Genomic DNA, 24383 nt, shown 5'->3' on the forward strand with positions numbered 1-24383 from the left:
CCTCTTGTAACTCTTTAATGACCAAGACAAACTCTGCAGTGGTTTCTTTTTGCAAATCAAAGCACAGCTTGTTCCAGAAGTTCATGAATGTCTAGGCTCCATAAAGATTTTATTTTTTTGCTTTGTTTACGATTAACTTACAGTGAGGATTTTATAGAGTAACTGACACCATGCTGCCTAATAATATGTTGAGACAAATATCTGTCCTAATTTCAATTATTAAAATAATTGTACCTGTTTCGACTTACAAATTCAACTTAAGAACAAACCTACAGTCCCTATCTCGTATGTAACCTGAGGACTACCTGTAGCCAATTCTGGCTGAATATAGTAGATGCTGTTTTGGCTGTCATCAGTGTGAAGTTCTACCCAAATTGATATATTGGTAGCGATTGATAGGTAGGTCATTACATAACATTATTTTTGCTATAACAGAATAACCGGATGAAATATCTCACTGTGTGTGGCCAGTTTATAGCAAAATGAGTGATTTTTCAGACTTAAAATGCATCTGTGCCCAGACTATGGACTTCAGGTATTTAAATATTTTTACCAAGCAGAAAAAAGAAAACTTTACTAACCTCTGGGTTCCTAGGGAGTAATTGAAGATATTAAAAAAAACTCAGAAGTCAGGTTTCAGTCTTTTCCAACAGTTTACAGCTCCTGATGTTGTTGTGCATTGTAGAAGATGCAACAGGTTTTATTTTCCTTTTTTTGTATTGAGTTGTGTTACCGCACATTTTTAATAGGCTGGTTAACTCAAGAGATAAAATGTCATTTGCTATGATGCACTAATCTTGGTATTAGGGGATGTGAATGCCTTAATGACATATATGGAATAAAAACTGGTAAAGAAAAACTAAACAAAGTTATTTAACCAATTCTCCAGAACTGTTTTATTCAATGCATTCTCTTGGTGAAACTGTCTTTATTGGTAATCTTCCCAAATTTGCTCTTAACTAAACTTTCAAGACCAACAAGCTCAGTGTCCATAGTTAGTCTCATGTAGATTACAATGGCAACTGCAAACCTATGCACAGCACCTTACTTTACTGTATAGGATAGGAAAGTTTAGTTCCAAATTACGTTTGAAAGTTTAAATTAACGTTGTTGAGATATGGTATTTATCCTCCTAATGATAACTGATTGTGTTGTCAATCAGTCATTTTGCTGTACAATACATTTAAAGCAAAAAACAACATTCTTACCAAGCTCCATGGGAGTCCCAAATTCCAGCTGGGATCTAAAACTGAGCCAACTGATTCCATTCCTTTCAGCAATTGGATCCCTCTGTTAGTCCACCAATATGATGAGTGTCTGCATAGGACAACAGAGAGGTGCCCAAAGTGGAATGGATGATTTCATAGACAGGAGAATATTTGTTTTTGGGGGAAGTATATATGTGATGCATTTTTTTGTTGCTAAACAAATTGAATAACTTTTAATTTTTATAATTATGTGTGATAATTTTACAGGATCACTATGACTGGGGCTTAAGAGCAGTTAAATCTGTCCTTGTAGTAGCAGGTTCACTAAAACGAGGAGATAGCAACCGACCAGAAGATCAGGTACAGCCTATAAAAAAACTGTAGATAATCATATATATCTGTCATCATCATTTTGTAATAATCTTTAATGTTTGATATTTTGTGTCACTATTACCAAATCTGGAATTTTTTTGGACATCACATTCATGTACATTGTTAAAATTAGACGTATTTTAAATTCATCTTTGTTTTTCATAGTTTTATCATTTTACTGAAGACCATCAGTTTTGGTTTATTAAAGCTGAATCCACAAACTATCGGCTTTTAGAAAACATGTAAATATGCCTTTACGCATTACTTGCACAATACTATAGTATGGTGGAAAAAAAGTCTCTAAACTTCAAATTATTATGATATGTAATTTACAAACCCTATAAAGTAAATAAAAAAATGTTGACAAGGGTATTAAAGGTACCTGTCTGCTAGACTTCCTGACCAATGCTCCTTCTACCAAGCAGTAGACATAAATGACCAACACATGTCAGTAATTGTAGTCTAATAGATATAGAAGACTTTTATTAACAAAACATAAAAATGATAGAGTACAAATAAATACAAAACAGTCTACTTTGGAGGCACATTTCAGTATCTGCATAACCCCATTAGATAGGCCTCAATCCTTACAACACCGACAATTGGACAGCTAGTCACAGATACAGCCATGAAGGGCCACCTGTTCACTAGTACACATAAATATACATAATGTAGGGCTCCATATGTAAAAGTGGTCCCATATCAATTGATCAGGCTGACTACCTCAAAGATTATTGTAATTCCACCAGTTGCTATAATTGTAAAACCCAAGTCAAAAGCCCCTTGATATGTCACAGTTAAAGAGAGTGGGGTAGAAAGTTGACCAACACCAGCTATTGTTCCACTGAGCTTTGCTTCATTCTTCCCGCAAACCATTTACTTCTCCTGTTGCTTCTCTGCTCCAACAATCAGGTTAGTACCCTCCCCTTTTCACTTTATTTTTAAAACTGTTAATCACTCTTACATAAAAGTGACAAATCAAATCCTACATAAAAGTGACAACTGTGTTCTGAATTCAGAGATGGCAAAGCATTGTTGCCATATACCATCACACAAAACTGTATTAGGTGGATTTCACTGGCAGGATTACCAGGTGTTTGTGTGACTTTGCAGGGGGAGTACAAAAATGTAAATGCAGATGAATATCTAATGTATTTTCTTTAGCATATTATACTTGGAGGCCACAGTTCTATTTTAAGACTAGGCAAAAATGATCAGATTAAACCAGCTCTATAAATATCAATGTAACATAAAGACCAACCTGTTGTATTGAACTCTATGGATGTTTTTAATTGACCTATCCATTACATATTTTTATGACATTTAACAAAATGTTGGGAACACTCTTTTAATACTGGCAAAGAAATAATAGGACAGGTCTCAGTTTATCTGTATGTTAAAAAAATAAATGTTGCTATCCAAGGCAATGAATATTTATATAAATTCCCACAATCTAACGCCCTTAAGTAAAGTAAAGTTGTTTTCTTTTTCTTCAATGATCCTACAGTTATGGTTAGTTGTATCAAGTTGAAACACCTACAGGTTTATTTATCAGCTTTTCTCATATCTGACTGATGTTCTTCTCACCCTGCTGCACCGTTTCTTTTTTTTTTTTGTATATGCAAGCTTTGATACACCCCCTGCTGTGGCATCAGGATCGAGAAATAAGCAAGCCTGGGAACTAAAAATATATTTAACTGCTGTAAAACATGAGCAATATAAGAGGAAAATGAGGCTTACAAGATCCATCTGTTTTATTGATATAAACATTTCTTTTGGATAAATAGTCATATATGTTTAAAAAATCACACCACTGAAAATGTACAGTCATATTTCATTAACAAATTGACTTCCTTTTTGTAGGTACTGATGCGAGCTTTACGAGACTTCAATTTACCTAAGATAGTAACAGATGATGTCCCAATTTTCATGGGCCTGATCAGTGACCTGTTTCCATCTCTGGATGTGCCGAGGAAAAGGGACCTTCAGTTTGAACAGATGGTTAAGCAGTCTACGCTGGAGCTTCGTTTGCAGCCTGAAGAGAGCTTTATTCTCAAAGTAAAAACAAAACTCAATCTATTTTTAATTACTATCTATTAAAATAACCGTGCACAAGCTGCAGTAAACCTGAAGGTTAACTTTTATGGCTTTTGTTTTCAAAATGATTAAGGATGTAAAGCTGTGGTTGCTTTTAAGTTCTGCAAGTATTTGCCCTTATTTTGAGATGATACAGGACAAAGAACGCTGCTGCAACATTAAGTGCTTTGTGAAAGCATACTCAGGCTCGAAAACTAAAACAGTGAAATGTCAATGTTATTGTTCATGTGCATTCATGCTATTTGGGACATGTTTCATTTTAAGAGACAGTCTCTTCAGCATACCCTGAAATAAACTGGCATAATCCTTTAAGCAGACATAAGTATGCTTATAAATTTATACAACAATAGCAAAATTTGACTTTGTGTTTTCTGCAAAGATGCAGGTTGGCACGTGACCAAACAAGAGATTTCATGTAGTTATTGAACCATAGATCTGGGCTGACTTTGTGAGGAAAGGGACCGTACTACTGCTGTTAATTTTTGTTACAGCGCCTAATCCCTTCATTAGGTGTATTATATGGTATTGGTTTTCATATAGTCATGTTTAGAGTGTAGTTTCCAAATAAACAAATAAATTCATTATTAATGTTTAGTGTTCACTATTCCATACCCAGTTGTATATATTTAATGCCCCTTCACTGTTGGACAGAAAACTGTAGCGTTGTTTGATTGAAAGATACCTAGTACCTAATATTACTATAAGGTACTAAGGTATGATAATAAATATGTCTCTTTTTGCACCTTTTTGTTTTTATGAGCAAAGAGTTGCAGCAAGGTTTTAACAAAAAAACTGTGCCAGCAGCACTTCAAAAGTGAAATACAAGCAGCTGCCCAGCTTCATTTGCCTTTATTACAGTAAAAGATTATGAGGATTTAAATGCAATATGATATACTTGCAACCCAGTTTAGATGATAATTAAAATCCACACTAACACCATTATGGATCAATGGGTTCTAATTTGCATAATGACTTTCAGAATTACAGTTCATGAAACATGAAATAAACTAATTACAACTATTAAGAGTTACTTTGACAAATGTATACAAGGAAAAATAAATAAGTTGTTTTTGATGACCTGCTGTAAGATTTTTAATTTCTCTTTGATACAGGTTGTCCAGCTAGAAGAACTGCTTGCTGTTCGTCACTCAGTCTTCGTAGTTGGAAATGCAGGAACAGGGAAAAGTAAGGTAGGCTATGTGCGTTAGCAGAGTGTAACATTCTGTCATATAGTTGCAGATCCATGTCACAGAAACTAGAAAAAGAGTAAATATTGCCCCCCCCCCCCCCCAAAAAAAAAAAAAACACATTGACAAAATCCATTTTATTTTTATAAATGGCCACCATTTGGAATCTTGTGAAGTATAACACTGATCTGGCAAGTCAGAGAATTCCCTGCAAAATGTAGACAGAGAACATATTACAGGGGTAAGATGTAGGTGCAAGGTTGGTGACATACAGTCTATTATGTATTACAAGTCAGCCTGATTTAGAATCTACCCCCTAATCCTCCTATCAGATTACCTAGCCTTCCCTTTACCACTGCTTCATTTGGGCACAGGGAGATCTAAGGTCTATTACACATGAGCAGTCCCACTTCTAATTTTGACTAGAGCGACTAATTCACTAATTTGTAATTGTCCGAAAACAAAAAACTGCCCTTTTGGTTTCAAGGATCATGTTAATTGTGCATATAGATTGCTATAGTTTGCTTGATCATTTATGCACACAACACAATTTGTGTACTTTTGATTGATATTTGCCAGCATGTCCATTTTATTAGAATGGTGATTGAATAGGAAATACCATTTGCCCTGTTTGTACTAGGACCAAAAAGGGTTATCCTTATATAGGCAATATGCTTTGGAACCCACAGGGCTGGGGACATTTTCGCTCAAGGTATAAGCAATGTCACAGCAGGAAAGGGGTGTGAGGCATGTGCCTGGGTATTTTTCTTTTCTCCCAACAGCTGGCTAACAAATGGAAGTTGGATCTTTGGTGTTAAGCTAGTTCTTAGCATGGCAAAGCAGAGCTTGACTTTTAACTAATAAATCATGGGTAAAGGTTACAGCACCAGAACTTTAAACTTCCAAAACAAATTGGACGCCGCCACTTGCCTGATTTTGACAGGCTCTCTTTATAACAGCCCTGCTTTTACCAATGAGAATGAAATAAACCTAAAATAAATAGTAATGCATAATGCAGCCATGTATGAGAATGAATGAACATCTACCTGAACAGCCTCCTTTGTTTTACACAGGTTTCCCCTTTCTACACACTTCATAAATACCTGTCATAATATAAGCTCTGTTTTTCAGGCGTCAGGACATAAGTAGTTAAACAGTTGTCATTATGACGGTTGTTAAAAATAAATGTTATTAAAACTGCATAGATTTTCCGCGTAAGCGAACAATTACAATTTATATCTTAAGCTATTTTAAATTCAGATAAATTGACCCTAAAAAAAGTGTAAAAAAAAAAACTAACCTGCAATTTGTGACTTCATTCGAGATCTGGCTTTGTGACAGTTATTTGTATAATTTCTTTTCTTGCACATATACAATACTTCTGCACTTATTCTCTTTCATCACAACTAATTACACTACAGTCTGTATACTTAATTGCTTCCATTCTACTCTGAACGTCTTGGTAATTACCGATCCTTTATATCAGGAAACTAATCGGAAATGAATGCAATGTACAGCGAAAATTTCACACCGTACAGAACTATATGTATGAAAATGTATTAGAGTGTACCGAGAAAATATGCTGTTAACTCTCTTTACAGGTATTGAAGACGCTAAATCGAACCTATGTGAATCGGAAACAGAAGCCAGTATGGAATGATTTGAACCCCAAAGCTGTGACAACTGATGAACTCTTTGGCTTTATCCACCCTAGTACCAGAGAGTGGAAAGATGGTACCCATTTTTATTACTGTGTCTTGCTATAGGGATCAGTTATGTAGATAACACACTAAATGATGAGTCCCTTTTTCAGCATTTGTTTAATTTTCTCCATGACCATAACACTATAATTCACAGTCAATAACACTATAGATACGATTATTGCTTTGTGCAGTTAACAATCTGTTGTCATTGCTAGTAGCCAGCTCCACTTGCCCAAACAGGTTTTCAATAAACATACACATACAAATGAACAATGTCTTGGAATTGGATATGGTAAATATTTAAATACCTTAATACTATACCTTAAAGAAAACTTGTAACCAGCCTATGCACAATAATACATTTACATATTCTGAACAAGCTGTAGAACACTTTAAAAAAAAACTGTAAGAAACTCTCAGTGGATTTTATTAGTCCAAACCAGTTGCAGAGTCCAAAAGCTGACACAACACACATAACTTAAAGTGGAACTTTCAAACAAATTATAAAATACACTTGCCTTTACTTATGCAGAGCACCCAATTCCTTCACACATGACCTTGATTTGGTCCTGTGTCCTCCTGGAATCCTTTTTCCAGGCATGGAGGAAGCATCATCTTCTTCCATCTTCTTTCTTCTTCTGCCTAGGGGGAGGGGCTTCCTCCCCCAAAAGCACTTGGGGCAGAAAAACAAGATTTTTTTTACTTTTTATAAAAGGGTTATCTACCCTTTTATATGAAGTGAAAATTTTGGTGATAGGTCTGCTTTAAAGCGGAACTGTCACAAAAAAAATTGCCTACACTTGTGAAAAGCTTGATCCATTGAGAGCCACCATCTTTCTTCTTCCAACCTGATCTTGCACTGCGTAGGCGCGGGAAGTAATTTGTCTTCCACTAAATTAAAAAAAAAAGTGCCATGCTTACTGCACATGTGTGGGATCAACCACTTAGAGGAAAGCCCCTTGATGATACATGCCCGATCTCAGGCATTTGCAGAAGGAGCAGCCTACAGCCTCCTAAAATATGTGAAGCAGGCTGTAACATTAAAGACGGAAGTAAAAAAAAAAAAAAAAAAAACTTTTGAAAGCAGGATTTAAAAAAAAAACAAAAAAATCTATTATATAAAAGAGAATTCAGTATAGGGGTCTCCCTCTCCTCACTGATATATGTCTATGTCGAGCCACCTTATTAAACAAAAATTTAAAGTGAAATTGTGAGGTAAAAAACTAGGTTTTGAGGCTCATTACTTAAGTGAAAAAATTGATTTTGTATTTTTGAATATAAATGAAAGTATAGTTAACATAGCGCAGTACAGTATTTTACCTTGGTCCTGTTAACATTTCACAGGACCTGGGTGTTTAATACTAGACATAATGCTGCTAGGCCTAAAAAAGCTTCAATTAAACCGATAACCGTATAATAACGCAAAACTTCCCGACCGTATATTGATGTGCACAATGCGACGCGTTTCACCACTATTAAGCTTCTTCAGGGATGCAATATTGAACAAGCTTTACAGTCTAAGCATATACAAAAATATATATGTCATATAGAGATAGATAACTATATTCTAATGTATATATACACATGTTCTTTATACAATATATATATCAAAAAGTAAAACATCATTGCTAAGGGATTATACCTATATGTGGAGCAGTGACCTAGTGTTATTTATTAGGTAGTATAGTACAGTACATGCTGTGCGCTTTATGTGATACATATATACATATATTAGGAAAAGGTATGGTTATTTACATACCAGTAGTAAGTCAAAAAAACAATGACATGCGTAATTACAATGACATGCAATTAGGTAGAGATTGAAATGACTGTTCAAGTTGTTGCTGTATGCAGTGTTACCTATACTTTGATTTATTATGCAAAAATACATAATTAATTTTTTTCACTTAATGAGCCTCAAACCTCGTTCTTTACCTCACAATTTCACTTTATATTATATAAAAAAGATAGGCACACTTTTAAATAATGGTAAAAATGTATACACATTTGGGCAAATCTTCTACATATCTGGCCAACATCAACTTCAGGCAAGTAGAATAAAATTCACCTGCATAAATCAAAACAAATTGTAATGATCTAGATACAATATTGTAAGTATGCATATTTATTTTTTAGGGTAAAGTTGGTACATCAAAATCCCTTGGTATGTTTGATTTGTTTGCATATATTGGTTTCAACTGAATTATTATTTTTGTCTGCTTTCAGGTCTATTTTCAAGTTTGATGAGAGAACAAGCTAATATAACTCATGATGGACCTAAATGGATTGTGCTGGATGGTGACATTGATCCAATGTGGATTGAATCACTGAACACAGTCATGGATGATAATAAGGTGGATAAAACATAAAAACTATCTGACACAGTAAATTTAAAGTGCATGTAAACCTAAACTTGTTGATTACTTAACCAGTGTGTAAATCCAAAACACTGATTTCACAGTTACCATTCCACAACCAGTTGATCCAGTTACCATTCCACAACCTGATGACCCTATCCTCTTCTGTAATCATCTGGACCCAAATATTCATTCCCATTTCAGTAATTGCTGGACCTAGATTCATTCCATTTCACCCACAGGTCACTAGGTCCAGTTTTATTCCACTAGCCAATAAACCTATTCCCATTGCACAAGTCACACTCTGTGGCGTTCCACACAACATTGGACCAAATCCCATTTTACAGACCTTAAACAGTTAAGCATCCTTTCACAATTTTCCTTTTCATGGCAGCCAAGGTGGTTAGGAGCCACTTAGCCCATGTGGATCCCCCTGTATCCACCCTATGGACCTTCATTGTCATTTTGGAGCTCTGTTTAGCAAGAAATTGAAATAGATTGTACTTTTTTTTTCTTGAGCTCTGGTTCACATTCAAATGTTGACATCAATTTAGGGAATGGATGTTAGGAACATATTTGTGACTTATTTATTTATTTTAAGGTCCTAACACTTGCAAGCAATGAGAGAATACCTCTGACTCCAACCATGCGTCTTGTTTTTGAGATCCATCATTTAAGAACCGCCACACCAGCTACTGTTTCTAGAGCTGGAATTCTCTATGTCAACCCCCAGGATCTTGGATGGAACCCGTAAGTGTCAGGACTCAGAAACACTACCAATAACATATATACTTTTATATATCATATATTGAAGTTTAAATGGTGTGATATCTCTTGGCTAGGTGTTAATTTTTTAACATCCCACAAGTCATTAATTGAAAAATATAATTAATCACATGATATAGGTGATCTGTCGTTTGAGCTAACATTAGACCTAAGAGTTCTTACCAGTTAAAAGCAGGTTGGGGCTGATTACGTATTTATATATTATAACAGAGGTAAGTCTAATCTTACTAATTGTTAACTTTTATTTATTGTCCTACTATAAATGGAATAAAATTACTATTCTTTGACGATGTGCTATTTAAATGCTCCAATATTGGGCTGCTAGCAATTCTTCATTTGTTCACATAATTAAACACTTTTTACAAAGTTAGGTAAATTATCCATAGACTCAATGTTGCATGCTCTGTTATTGCAGAGGATGCTGGGAAGCCCCGTGACCTATAATCTGTATTTTAATATAGTTTGTATCAGATGTCCTAATATATCAATTTTGTACAATTTATGGCCCGTATGTATATTTTTTACTTTAGCCACTACAATATTTTATTATTTAATTTATGTATGTTAGATTTATCAGCACCAAGACTTTTATTTACCATGTCTGCATCTAGTATTCACCATCCTATAGAGTATATACATTTTAGTGGATTTTATATTTTGTTTTAGGACATAGGTAAACATAGGTGATTCTTTGTACGTGGGTATCCTACCTGCTAATTGCTAATATTAATGTTGTTTACCTGCTAAAACTATCAATTAAAGCTGCCCTAGGGGCTGGTAGAATAAGTTGTGTATTATAATTTTTAGTTTTTCTGATCTATATAATAAATAAATTATTCTTTTTAGAAAATGATATAACATGAACTTCCTTTGGCAAAGTTATGCTTTTGCTCTACTAGTAAATGTTGCAGTTAATTTTTTCCTGTATTCATATTCAGTAGGTCTCATGTCAGTTTGATCACAAAACCTTGTAATCTTTTTCTTCTGGTGGTGAAATCCAAGAAAATATAAACCTTTCTGTATTATGCACAGATGGTACCTTGGCTGGAATGTCAGAGTTCCTGTACAACTGTGCCACACTGAACGAAATGTAATTTTAAGTACTAGTCATTAGCAGCAGTGACAAACTCTGTTGAATTATGTTTGTTTAGGTATGTGAACACATGGATAGAGACCAGAAGTAGCCAAACTGAAAAGGCCAATTTGACTATTTTGTTTGACAAGTATGTGCCTCCATGTTTGGAACAATTCCGAAACAATGTCCTGAAAACTATCACCCCCATTTCTGAGAACAGTATGGTTCAGGTATGATGACTATATTATGTATGTGTTGGGATGCTTATTATGTTGTGTGATGTGGTATGCTGTTATGTTATGCTGCACTTTACCTTTTCTGAACTGCACAATGGGAAAGAAACTGGCCTGGGACTTTAGTGGAAAAGGACCCCAGTTACCCACTGGAGTTCTGCTTTACTTTTGATATAAAAAGATACAACATATAACATGCATTATTTACATTTATGAAAACTAGATATGGATAAACTATAAAGATATTATTGTAGAAAATATAATGCTGACCATAGGAATCGATATTCATGTGATCAACCATTTGATCCAGTCATTTTCTACTTTTCTAAAGACTTGCCTGAAATAATCCTATCAGTGTCGATATTGTCTTGAAAAAATAAACAACAGTTAAAAATAAATATTTCAGAACCGATTGATTATTCCATAGTCCACACCCCAGACAATCAGCCTAAATTTATTTGGAGTTTTCCAGCCAATGTAATGTTTTCTGTTTCTGATCTTACAAAATCGTCTGAAAGCAAAAAAAACAGTGGTTAAAAAATACTGGTGTTTGACACTATTAAAAATCAAAACCATTTTTTTTCTGACAATTGGATCAATGTGTGTATGACCAGCACTAGATTTTTATATACATAGATGCTTATTGTAGGAACATACACACACATCAGCACACTACATATTACATTAGGCCAGTCTGTCTGCTGAATGTATTAAAGTGTCTGTTTTTGTTTCTGCTACTTAATGCACTAGCAGAATGAAAAAGATAATCTGGTTGTAGAAACATAAAGTGGAATTCTTGTTTCAAACACCTATATAAATAAGTTACTATATATATCATATTATATAATATAATTATATTGTAAAATATATTACAGTTTTTGTTGTTTTAGTAGTAAAGGGAAATAGGATGATTTATGAAAGAATAAAAAGTTAAGAATCTGAACTTATTAAAATGAGTTGTGATCTAATTCAGTTATTTATTAATGTAAATAAGCAAAAGTCCTATTTACATGACTTGGTGTTCAAAGTGTACACAGAATTGAGTGACATTTCTCAACTCACTTAGTAAATAAGCCTCAAAACTTTTTAAAATGTCACCAAGTTAATCATGAATCTAAAAGTTGTTTCTTCTCATTACTCTGTATTTCCATCTGCTGTAGACCCTGTGCTCTCTTCTGGACTGTCTCCTGACCCCGGAGAATGTGCCGCCAGATTCATCCAGAGACTTGTACGAGTTGTATTTTGTCTTTGCCTCTATCTGGGCTTTTGGTGGGGCCCTTTACAAAGACCAGGTTTGTAATGACAGCTTGATGTTTATTTGTATGCTTGGCAGATATCTTTGTCATATGTGTAACATTCCGTCCAAAAAACTATTGCATACTAAGCAGACGCAAAGCATCGTCTTCATTCATTGGAATGACTGTAGAAAGGGTGAAGTATTCATGCACATGACATAAAACACTACAAGATCTTTATTTCTGCTCGTCACCCTATAATTTTCCTTTATTAACTTCCTCTTTCTTCTACCCTTATGTAATTGCTCAGTCTTTTGTGTATTTCTTTTCTTAATATTCCCATCTTCTCTTTGATACCCAAGAACAAGGTCAGAGAGAACAAAGGCAATCAGGCCCAGCTAAGTTAAAATGGAAACGCGTTATCTAAGAAGGATGACTAAATCTTCTATTATAATGAGCATTCTTAGGGATATTGGTGGGTAATGTCGTACTTCTATACTGACTTTTGTTCACCACTTTGTACTTTTAAACTGAATATGCTTCTTATGTAGTTTAGTTTTATTTCAGTTTCTGATAAACTCTATATTTATCATTGTAACAATAACTGACAAGACTAACATTATAGCTACTCATACAAGGGCCCATTATCAGCTAACAATGGTTGTTTTGGACTTTCAATGCCAGTAAGTGGGCCTTTCTTACAAGCTAATACATATCCATCTGGAAATTAAACATGCAGGAATATCTTGTTTCATTGCATTCAATCTGTAGTCATGTTACCACTTCAAGTGTCTCTAACATGATCTATTCCAGACTTGGCAGCTGAAAGGTTAGAAGAAGGGGATCTTTGTTCTGCCAATCTGCCAAATACTTACATGTACAAACATATACGGTAATAAGGTTATAACACACTGGCACCATTGGAAGAGGGTAAAGATAATGATTCTAACTAGAGATGAGCGAGAATGCCTCTGTCATTCTCGTGAAAATTTCCTCGAAGTTCCGATGGGTCCATTGGAACTCAGGAAATCACTATAGGAGGATTACCGCGGCTGCATTCACAAATACAGCCGTGGGAATCCACCTGTTAGTGAGCGATCCCAGGGTACTACAGGTCAGAATGAGGGCAACCTGGGGATTTCCCACTGAGAGGAGGATTCTCACGTTTCCATTAATAAATGCAGCCGCAGTACTCCTCCTCATGCGGCTTGCGTTTATGAATGCGGCCGTGAGAAAAATCAGAGGATTTTTCCCACGCTGCATTCATTCATGACCAGCCAGCGGGACTCACACTGTGTTCCTGGATAGAGAAACTCTATCCAGGAACACATACTACAGGGGGGCAACAGCAATCAGCAATTTAATAAATTTGCTCGCTCATCCCTAATTCTAACCAGTCATGGGAAACCAGTAATGAGTGGATTATGTTGCCTGCTGTTGCTGACCATCTCATTAAAATGTTTGTTGCCTGTTTGTCTGTGATTTTAACATTCAAAACTCCCAATCTGCATACTTGCTGCAGGATATAGGGTCATACAGCTGGACAACTAGTAATTTTTAGAAGCGGTACAGAAGTGGCAGCAAATATGTTTCTCCCTCTTTATAAAAAAAAAAAAAAAAGGAGTTTGAACCCTGGAGGAAATGTTCTCTGAAAGATAGCTTGAGTCATCCTGCATGAGTCATATTAAGAGAGATGGAGTTTATTGACGTTATAACCTAAAATATTCTCTCTGTTCTTTTATATTTAAATTTTATTCACTAGTTCATGAATTCCACACACATTAGCATATGAATCCTGGTACTGTACAATTATTCTTATCAATAAGTTGTATTGATATAGCACCAATTTATTGTGCAGCACTTTCAAGGTCCATAGTCATGTCACTAGGACTAGGTTTAGACCTGCCTCGGGATCAAGCAATACCAAGAGGCTCCTGGCAGCTGGCACCTTCTCAGGTGCTCAGTCACTTGCACCGCAGTGTCTGCAACAAGTTTATTTGACAACAGGTGGCACTGAGTGGTACTGAACTGCTTACTGCTGCCCACATTCGCCATTGGTCCACCGTGGGTAAAAGTTACTTGTAGCGGTTCACTGTCATGAAGAAGTGGTCCTTAGCACAGTCATATGTCATTACTAAAGTCTAGGGCTAGTTTTTTGTGAGGAAACCACATAAGAAAACAGCATGTTTTTGGGATGTCAGCGAAAACTGGAATGCCCTGAGGAAACCTTTGGAAATATAGAAGAAAATACAAATCCAAGCAGATAGTGACAGAGATTCAAACCTGGAACCCTAATGTTGTTAAGGCAAGAGTGCTATCCGCTAAACCAAACACCACTCCTTTTGTGTTTGCGTTTGCAGTAATAGAGTTAAAAAGGATCAGTTCAGATATTTGTGCAGGGTATGCTTCATGCCTATTCTGAATGAAGGAACTACCAACCCATAGGGCCTGATTTATTAAAGTTCCCCAAGAAAAGATAGATTATCATCAGTTTCAGGATTGAAAACATTTGCCAAATAATAGCAAATTAATTTGAAGAAATCTATTCCAGGTTTGCTGGATCACCAAGGATTCCCCATGATAGACTTTAATAAATCATGTCCATAGTGTGAATGGGCCCTTAAAACTAGACATCCCTAACACAATCTTCCAATAACCTTCCCCCACTATTTACCTTGTGATCTTTAGATATTTATTTCTTCTCCAGTTTTATTGTATCTTCTTTTCCTTTTACATGCTGCATAATTTAATTCTGGAAGTAGATTAAAAAACAGCCCTATGTTATTCTATAAACATTAGATTGTCTAATTTGACATGTACATATCCAGGACTTTCAAACACATGCAGATTTTTTTTTTTATTGAGGGATTTTTTTTTTGTATTTATTTTCATAGTTATTGAATTTTGTAATTCACACACACATGATGATGAGAGTAACACATGAAACCCTATGTAACAGGAATTCCTATGCATCCACCTTCAAATATGGTTCAAATAAAAAATCACATGTTATCTAGCTGTGTGAAAGAGTTTATACTCAATCCATCTGAATTGTGGCATATTATTTTATATTAATATTTCTGCTTTAGGTAAACTAAAAGATTGCCTTATTGTTAACCTCCATTTCATGTACTGAGACTTGTAAGAAACTCAAATGTGGGTTTGTTCCATGGACTCTAGGTCTGTTGTAATGCAGCCTAGAACATTGGGTGTCCAGGATTGTGGAAAGTTTCTGACTGCTTATGACCTCATATCTATTATTTCTGTATGGTAAAAAGGTTTTTAATAATAAGAGTTGTTTTCAATTCCAAGCTAACAGATTACAGAACTGAATTCAGCAATTGGTGGATCAAGGAGATAAAAACAGTGAAATTTCCAGGACAAGGGACAGTTTTTGACTATTATTTGGATAACAAAACTAGAAAGTTTCTCCCGTGGAGTGAAAAAGTCCCAAAATTTAACATGGATCCGGATATGCCTCTACAGGTAGGTAGCATATACTGTAGCTTCATATTGTGGCAATTAAGGACGAGAACCTAAAACTGGAGCAAAAAAATCTGAGGCTTTTGTTTGGGATATCCTGGGTAATTCAGCAAACCTGGAAAGCGTCTGGTCCAGGATTGAAAACATTTGATAACAAATACCAAATGACTTTTGAGAAATCCTTTCCAGGTTTACAGGGTCACCCAGGTTTACAGATGAAAGTGTATCTTTTCCAGCTTGGGAGAGCTTTAATAACTCAGGCACAATATTTTTATTTTTAATCGTGTATGTTGCACCCACCTAAAGGTACATTCACATCTCCATGTTTGAAAATCACTAAGTACTATGGTACAAAGACCTTCAGTTTTCTAGTGCAGACTCGGCACACTGTTTGAAAGACACCCTATTGTTGATAATACTATGTGATCAAATCTTGAAAAACAATTTCTAAAAAGTTGAATGCACATTTCCTTGTATTTTAAGAGATATGAGATTCTTGGGTATAAGCAAGTCATAATAGCTTTCAGCAACAGTTTGCTGCTTTAACACTTATCTCTAGTTTACTACAATTACTATTGATTTTTAGAGTGATATCTTCTATATGAGCAGTCATTCACATTTCTGGATTTTGGGTATATTGTTTTTGGTAGCCAAGCTTTATATGATTAAAAGTTCAAAAAATGCTGACAAAATGTTATGTTTTCATTACTGCAGGCAGTTTTTGTCCATACTTCTGAAACCACATGTCTGGGATACTTTACTGACCTCCTCATACAGAAAGCCAAGCCCGTTATGTTAGTGGGAGGAGGAGGAGTGGGCAAGACGGTGTTCCTGAATGACAGATTGGCCTTTTTGTCTGACCACTACATGGTATCTAAAGTTCCATTCAACTACTATACCACATCGGCTGCCCTGCAAAGTAAGCAAGACAGTATAGTGTGTTTTTGTGAGCAATTATTTTGTGAAGTTGTTATGGAATTGATTTGATTTAATGTTTTCAGATGCTTAAAAGATTTTACATAGCAATACCCTTTTGATTTGTAAAAGGATCTATACATTTATTAAATGTTAAAATTAAGTTGACAAAAAAGAGGAGATTGAGGCATTTTGTTGGCTAAGAAGAATTCTGGTATGAGTTAAAATAGAAATACAATTTAATGCACAAGTATCCAAACTACAATTGTTTGCTTCCATTAGGGATTCTAGAGAAGTCTTTGGAGAAGAAAGCAGGAAGGAACTATGGCCCAATAGGAAACAAAAAGTTGGTGTATTTTATTGATGACATGAACATGCCTGAGGTTGACAAGTATGGAACTGTTCAACCACATGCCCTGATCAGACAACACTTTGACTATGGACACTGGTAACATTCTCACATGATTTTGTTATATAATAAATACATAAATAATATTTTTCCTTGGATTGCATAAAGGTACTTCACCTTTTTAATCTACATTTGTAGGTATGAACGTCAAAAGATGACTCTTAAAGAAGTTCACAATTGCCAATATGTGGCATGTATGAATCCAACTGCCGGAAGCTTTACTATTAACCAGAGGCTACAGGTAAAATTGTATTTCATAAAACCTACCACTGTACATCTGTATATCTAGTGTTCACATTGTCTATTTTGATTGCCTTCCCACTTCAGCTGTGTCTTCAGTTGCTTTGTGTTGGTTTTATTTAAATACGTTACCATTTAATTTTTAGGTAAGACTGTGTCCAAAATACTCTGTAGCATTAAATTTGAAATTTAGGAGTTACTCTAGCAACCTTTGGTATACGATTCCGCAAACTCAAGTAGACCAGCTAATATACCCCAATCCAGTATCTTCTGATTTTGGGACAGGTCTACCATATATATAGCAGGGTTCCAGCCAATTGGCACCTCCTTAACTCAGACCTTAGGAGGTAAGGTCAAATTTGGCTAACCCATGCTGTACCATATACCAGCGCCTAAGAAGTATATAACTTATAGATTTTGTCACCATGTTCATCCTTGTGGTTTGCCATATTTGTTTTCATTTCTCCTCTGAGTAGCATATGGAAGAACAACTAAAGCCTAGCCTAGAAATCATGCTGGTTTGCAGAAAGCATACAAGATGCAGGTTGTTTTGAAAAAAACAAAAGTGTATTGCTGCCAGAGGCCTAGGAACTTAGAAAATTACAGACACTTAAGTAAAATGTATTTCCTTATGTTAAACATTTATGTATTACTGGTCTTCATACTTGATGTTTTTATAGTCTTGGAGATTGGATTTTCCTGGAGAAAGTGGGCTTTGTTTAACTTCTTAACTTATGTGTACTTTACTATTCATCCTTTAACTTTCTTTATTTATTTATAACCAATAAAAATAATTTAAATTTAAATCACCTATTTATTTGTTAGTGCACAGCTTCTACTCCTAAAACATTACAATACTTGTGGAACTTGTATTTATATTCTAATACAGTCACATATAAACAACTTGTTTAATTTCTTTCATTCTGTTTAGAGACATTTCACAGTATTTGCTGTAAATTTCCCTTCAAATGATGCCCTGGAAGCTATCTTTGCCAAAATACTTAGTTTCCACTTCCAGCAACACTCGTTCCACCCGTCCATCCTACGCACTGGGCCCACTGTCATACAGGCAGCAATGTGGCTCAGCCAAAAAATGGTGCAAAATTTCCTGCCTACTGCAATCAAGTTTCATTATATTTTTAATCTGAGGGACATTGCCAACATTTTCCAGGTACGTGAAACATCCCAGTACAAGTAACAGTCTGGAAAAAAAAATTAAACCATCATGATGTTTTAACATAACATTTTAAGTCTGCATTATTGTTAAAAAATCATTGGTTTAAAAACTGGTGAAGCCATTAGGATGACCGGTAACCTGCATTTTAAGTTGAGATCACCAATGGCAGCAAAAGTTAAAGACTAACACCAGGAAATATTGAAACTACTGAGGAAGTACCCACTTCAAGGGATAATAGTTAATTTTTGTTTAGAAAAACACTGAAAAACACTTTTGCTTGCCTTGATATTATTACTATTTATTTATAAAGGGTTACGATAGCAGAATAAAAAGTTCAGCAGGACTGAAGATAGGGAACTGGTAGCCAAAATACAGGGCGTTAATTGTGTTACACAAAATGTGGTGTATCAAATTTTCTTGATGGTCTATTCCAAAATTTAACCCAACTTTTCTCTTTCTTAATTAAAATTTAATTTGTTTAGAAATTGTATGAATCAGGAATGAATTTAAATGCAAGTATGAAAACCTTTTGGGAAAAAGTTGGATGAATCTTGAGTGCAGACATTTTAAATAGACTATGGGTCAGCCATGATGAGTATACAAGTCGTTTGTATAGCAATACAGATTTTTCTGAACCCAAACCAGTAAACCAGCAAAATACAAACATTTTGCAACATCTATTACAGTCCAATAGCCTTCCTTGCTAAAAAAAAAAAGGCAGCTTCTCCAGTACAGTTTTAATATCCATGGATAAAGAAAGTTCAACATAATATCAAAAATTTTAAGGTCTAAGAAGCCCATTTTGTCCTGTATAAATTAATGTTTGTGTGTATGGGTTAGTTGCAGGATGTACTTAGTTTCTGAGTGGTGAGATATACTAGAAGAATAATATAGATATGAATACACATCTAATGGATATATATTGTGTTAACATTGAGTCCCTCATTCGGTATCTTCCAGCCTAATATTATCTTACCTTCAAATGTAATAATCAGATTCTGTATTTTTCTGTGGTTATTTTTTGTAACTACATAAGAAAAATGCATGCTGATGACCTGTCAATGGAGTCATAAGAAAATTGTACTTGTAACCTGGAGTTAGTTCATAGTGTAGTATATGTATAAAATTTACCCACATTTTAATAACCTGAATCTTACACTTTTTTCATATGTTGTAGTGGGGTTTACATCCTATTAAAATGGATTTAGATGGCATTTTATGTCACTAATCTTTGAACAAATTCTTTAATCCTATAGTGAAAATGTTCCTGATTAGATTGTTTGTTTCAATTTCTCATTTCTATTCAGGGAATTTTATTCGCTACTCCGGATTGTCTAAAACAACCAAATGATCTAATTCAGTTGTGGCTTCATGAGTCTTCACGAGTTTATGGAGATAAACTGATTGAAGAAAAGGACTCAAATTTATTTAAGAAGTTGCTTCAAGATACAGCCAGAAAATACTTTGAGGTAAGGAAATGTGACTTTTCATAATGGAGGAGGAAATAAAGGGTCTGATTTATTACACTTTTATCAGTGAAGCTGGGTGATCCAGCAAACCTGGAATGGATCTGCTCCGGAATTAAAAACATTCGCTAACAAATAGCAAATTACTTTTAAGAAATCTATTCCGGGTTTGCTATATCACCCTGCTTCACTGATAAAAGTGCATCCTCTTGGAGAGCTTTAATAAAGCAGCCCCAATATTTCGAGAAAAGAGCCAGGTGTTGGCACAGTGTGTTTCCAATGCACAGAAATGACATTGTCATTGGATACCCAACAGCAAAGGATGATGCTGTACCTAAAAGCAGCAACAGAGAATATTGCAAAAGCCTGGAAAAGCAACAGACAGTGTTTGTGTATAGGTGTTTAAAAATTTAGATTTCATACTTACAACATGCAGGCAACCACAACAGCTTTTTAAAGGATAATATTCCTACCATGTTTTAATCAGTCTACATTACACATACACGACTTAACATGGACTGGACTTATAGGGAGTCTCCTGTAAGCTGTGTGTTATGTTTCTACCCTGTAATATATGATTGTACAATAAATCATTTTTATTAACTTGAATCTATATAGTGCCAGCATATTATGCATTTGTATACAAAAGCTATAGTCAGGTTATTGTCCCTTAGCGGGGCTCACAATCTAATGACCCTGATTTTTAAACTGCCTTTTTTACGGATTATTCCAATGCTTTCTATGCTATTATTTTGCTATTGTTGGAAATTCGTTTGGGTGATCTAAAAAATTGGTTTGGCTAAACCAGAGAATTGTCTTTTTGTATGTCTCTTTACTTTAGGGTATTGAAGACCATGTCTTGTTAAAGCAGCCTCTTATATTTTGTCATTTTGCCAATGGAGTTGGAGAGCCATCTTATCTACCAGTGCAGGGATGGAATGCCCTAAGGAAAACTCTTGATGAAGCTTTAGAGAGCTACAATGAACTGAATGCCGCAATGAATCTGGTCTTGTTTGAAGATGCCATGCAGCATGTGTAAGTTGCAAAAGATAAAAATTATATATTTGACCAAAACCTTAGACTCAACAATTGCAGGACAAATTCATTTTATTTGTTGAATTTGACCCAACTGAGATCTGGGTATGTTCAGGAATGCAGACACATCAACTAAAAGCGTTGGGCATGTATCACTAGGGAATGTATTTAATGTGCAGTTTGCTGCTGGATTTGTACTTTTACGCTGATGTTTTACTTTTTAGGTGTCGAATCAGTCGCATCCTGGAGGCCCCCCGAGGCTATGCACTATTGATTGGTGTGGGCGGCAGTGGGAAACAAAGTCTGTCCAAACTAGCTGCACATATTGGCTCTCTGGATGTTTTTCAGATCACACTTAAAAATGGATATGGTATTCAAGACCTTAAGGCAAGGGCACATGTCTACGTTACTGCTATAGTGGAACTATGTACATAATCTGTATTTAAATCAGAACTGCATTACAGATTTAATGATATTTTCTTTTGTTTGGCCAATTAGATCACATTGAGTCAAATACAGATAAAAAAAGTGCTTTTAGCTGTATTATTTAAGGACATTTGTGTATAGTAGTTTAAAGTAAGGTTTTATGAATTTTACTTTTTTTACTTTGAATATTACTTTATGCCTTTTTTGCACCAAATTGCAAAAGCAGATGGCCCAGCAGGCACCGACTGCTTTCTGACTCATTTTGTGTGATTGAAATCTTTGTTTTACATGTGCTTTCGGGATAACTCACTGTTGTAATGACTAAATGGAGTTCCAGAAAACTGTTACTCTGCTGAAATAGCTAAAATAAATAATTAATAAGACTAGAGCACCACCTGAAGGCTGGAGAGGAGACTGCGTAATAATAATTCATAATAAATGTTTACTAAACTGTAATAGTAGGTAAAGCAAATAAATATATACACAATCAAAATGTATTTTCTTGACACAGTTAAACAATTACAATTTTAAAATAAAATAAATTAGAGAATTTACAGAGCACAAACTCCAGAAAGTAAATTTCTAGAAACCCATTTATAAACCCTATTGGACTTAATTGTCATTGTCAATAATTCAGAATAATGTACACTGAAATATCTTGCCTTTGGGCACAGTTGTGTTATTTGCTGGAATATATTAGAAACTTGCTGGCCGCTTTTACTGGTGGTTATGATTTAGCTTACGTACATTTAGCTTCTTTATCAGAAAATACTAGCTGCCTTTCTATCAACTGATCAAATAGCTTTCATACTCATGTAGTACTTTGTCTTTAATTTATTAGATGTATGTATATTTTAGGTCAGTGACTTGAAAGAAAGTGATGTCCCAGGATCAACATGCCTGACTAGCTGCAGCCTTCTTATATTTTTCAACAGGAGTTCCCTTAGGAGCAAAAAAAAAAAACCTTCTTAGTAAAGAAAAATATTTTCTGTTTGAGCTATTAAGACTTTTGTGCCTTTAACTAAAAAAATAGTGCACCTTAAACATTTATATTAGAAATATATATTGCAATGCCAAAATATCTTACCTTAACATGTACCAAAACTCCAGTTGTCTTTTTTATTTAATAAAGAAAATAGTTTTTAGGTTTTCCTCTGAAGCCTGATTAGCTATGTGATTTTCTGAAGGCATCTGGGGTTCAGTGCTCTTTACATATGCTCAGTTATTTGGCATATACAGTATATGGTACCAGCAGGTGGAGTTAAACTTTTATGGTAGGCATATACTATACGATTTTCTCCCAAACCCACTTTCATAGATCAATATTAAGATCAATTTTAAATTGATCCTTGCAATCAAATAAAAGTAAAAATTTGGTGCCACGCTCCTATTTGATGGTTGATCTGAATTATGCTCTATTACACAAATATATCTTATCAAAATATGGATTAACAAACTATGGATATGGATATAACAAACTTCATAAAACAGGGAATCTGACATTCGCTTGAACATTCGCTGGTGGGAATCAATTACTACCACTGAAACACATAGACCTGGAAGATCACTACCAGGAAATGTTTGAGGAAATTCTCTGATTCTCTGTTTTATAAATAGATCCCAAAAAGTGGTTTCCATTGTCATATGATGGTTAAAGTTGAAGTAAACTTAAAAAAAAAACTCACCTTTACTTTCGGAGGCGAGGGGCTTTACTTTTTTTTAAAGGTAATTTTAAGGTAATTTTTACCCTATATTAAAGGGTTGTCTACCCTTTTATGAAAGGTAAAAATAAAAGTTAAGGTCCACTTTACCAAAAAGAAAACACCTTACCTAATTAGTTTCAATCAACACAAATATTCGTAAATACAATTAAATATTGTAAATATGATTGTAAATGCCCCTGATCTCATTTATTTTATATTGATGTAATGTGTTCTAATTGGTTGAAAGTGTTACACAGCATATTGGTAGCCTAAGAGACATTATCTGCCTGTACCACCTATAATCAGAAGATTATAAGTAACGAAAAATGAAAAATAAGTAAAAGACAATAAAAAAAAACATTTACTGGTATTACCAATATATTGCTGTAATATCTATTTCTGGATTACTGATTATATCCCCTTAAACACCTGAATAAGTCAGACAGCTTCCTTTCCCTGTATAGAGGCCAGTAATGATGAATGTAGACACAGAGCAGGTGGACAGGATAGCACATAGCCGATGCTCTTTTGTTTTTATACCTACATCAACATTTCCACCAAGTATAAATGATTGCCTTATTCCCCTTACAGGTGGATCTTGCCAATTTGTACATCAGGACGGGAGCCAAGAACATGCCCACTGTGTTTTTGCTGACAGATGCCCATGTTCCAGATGAACGCTTTCTTGTTCTGATTAATGACTTGTTGGCATCAGGTGATTACATCAACACATTTCTTGAAGGGTTTTTCTCCCATTGATAAATTGACTGTGGATATAGTGAACTTTCAGGGAAGAAGACTCAGGAAAACAGAAACAAAATAACCTTGTGCTGGAAAACTTAAATGAATGAGTAAGGGGAAATACGTTACAGATTTTCAGGAGTTAGGCCGAGCCTAAAATCCAGCTTCATACATAACTTATATTTTGGTTCTGGGTGGAACTTACTGGGTTGATTTGCCCATCAGATCTTTTGCAACACAGAGATTTGGAAAAAAATCATCTACAGTGTATATGTGTGTGTGATAGTAGCATTTAGTTTGTCAATAGCCACAACATTTAGGCAAAACTGTGAAGTCTGGTGGGAAAATCTCATTATGGCAGTTTCCAGGAGAAATATAAGCCTGGGTAATATCCAAAGCGTCTTCAATAGCCTGTATGAGCTTTGATATGCAAGAATAGGCATACACCATGCACAATGGAAACTACAGGTAGTCCCCAGGTTACATATGGGATAGGGACTGTAGGCTTGTTCTTAATTTGAATTTGTATGTAAGT

The 24383-nt window shown here is 35.0% G+C and overlaps 1 protein-coding gene across 1 annotated transcript in view; it reads left to right on the forward strand.

Moving 5' to 3' along the window:
* Nucleotides 1-24383, forward strand: part of DNAH11 (dynein axonemal heavy chain 11) — a 139077-nt gene that overhangs the window by 58458 nt on the left and 56236 nt on the right. Inside the window, exons 37-53 of the mRNA XM_072413384.1 lie at nt 1476-1568; nt 3444-3638; nt 4790-4867; nt 6466-6598; nt 8794-8921; nt 9526-9674; nt 10862-11015; nt 12179-12310; nt 15566-15739; nt 16451-16655; nt 16934-17099; nt 17199-17301; nt 18232-18471; nt 19785-19946; nt 20785-20978; nt 21203-21365; nt 23699-23822. Coding sequence (XP_072269485.1) covers nt 1476-1568; nt 3444-3638; nt 4790-4867; nt 6466-6598; nt 8794-8921; nt 9526-9674; nt 10862-11015; nt 12179-12310; nt 15566-15739; nt 16451-16655; nt 16934-17099; nt 17199-17301; nt 18232-18471; nt 19785-19946; nt 20785-20978; nt 21203-21365; nt 23699-23822 — 2593 coding nt within the window. The remainder of the gene's footprint in view (nt 1-1475; nt 1569-3443; nt 3639-4789; nt 4868-6465; nt 6599-8793; nt 8922-9525; nt 9675-10861; nt 11016-12178; nt 12311-15565; nt 15740-16450; nt 16656-16933; nt 17100-17198; nt 17302-18231; nt 18472-19784; nt 19947-20784; nt 20979-21202; nt 21366-23698; nt 23823-24383) is intronic.

Source organism: Pyxicephalus adspersus, chromosome 5, assembly GCF_032062135.1.
Source record: "Pyxicephalus adspersus chromosome 5, UCB_Pads_2.0, whole genome shotgun sequence".
Lineage (NCBI taxonomy): Eukaryota > Metazoa > Chordata > Amphibia > Anura > Pyxicephalidae > Pyxicephalus > Pyxicephalus adspersus.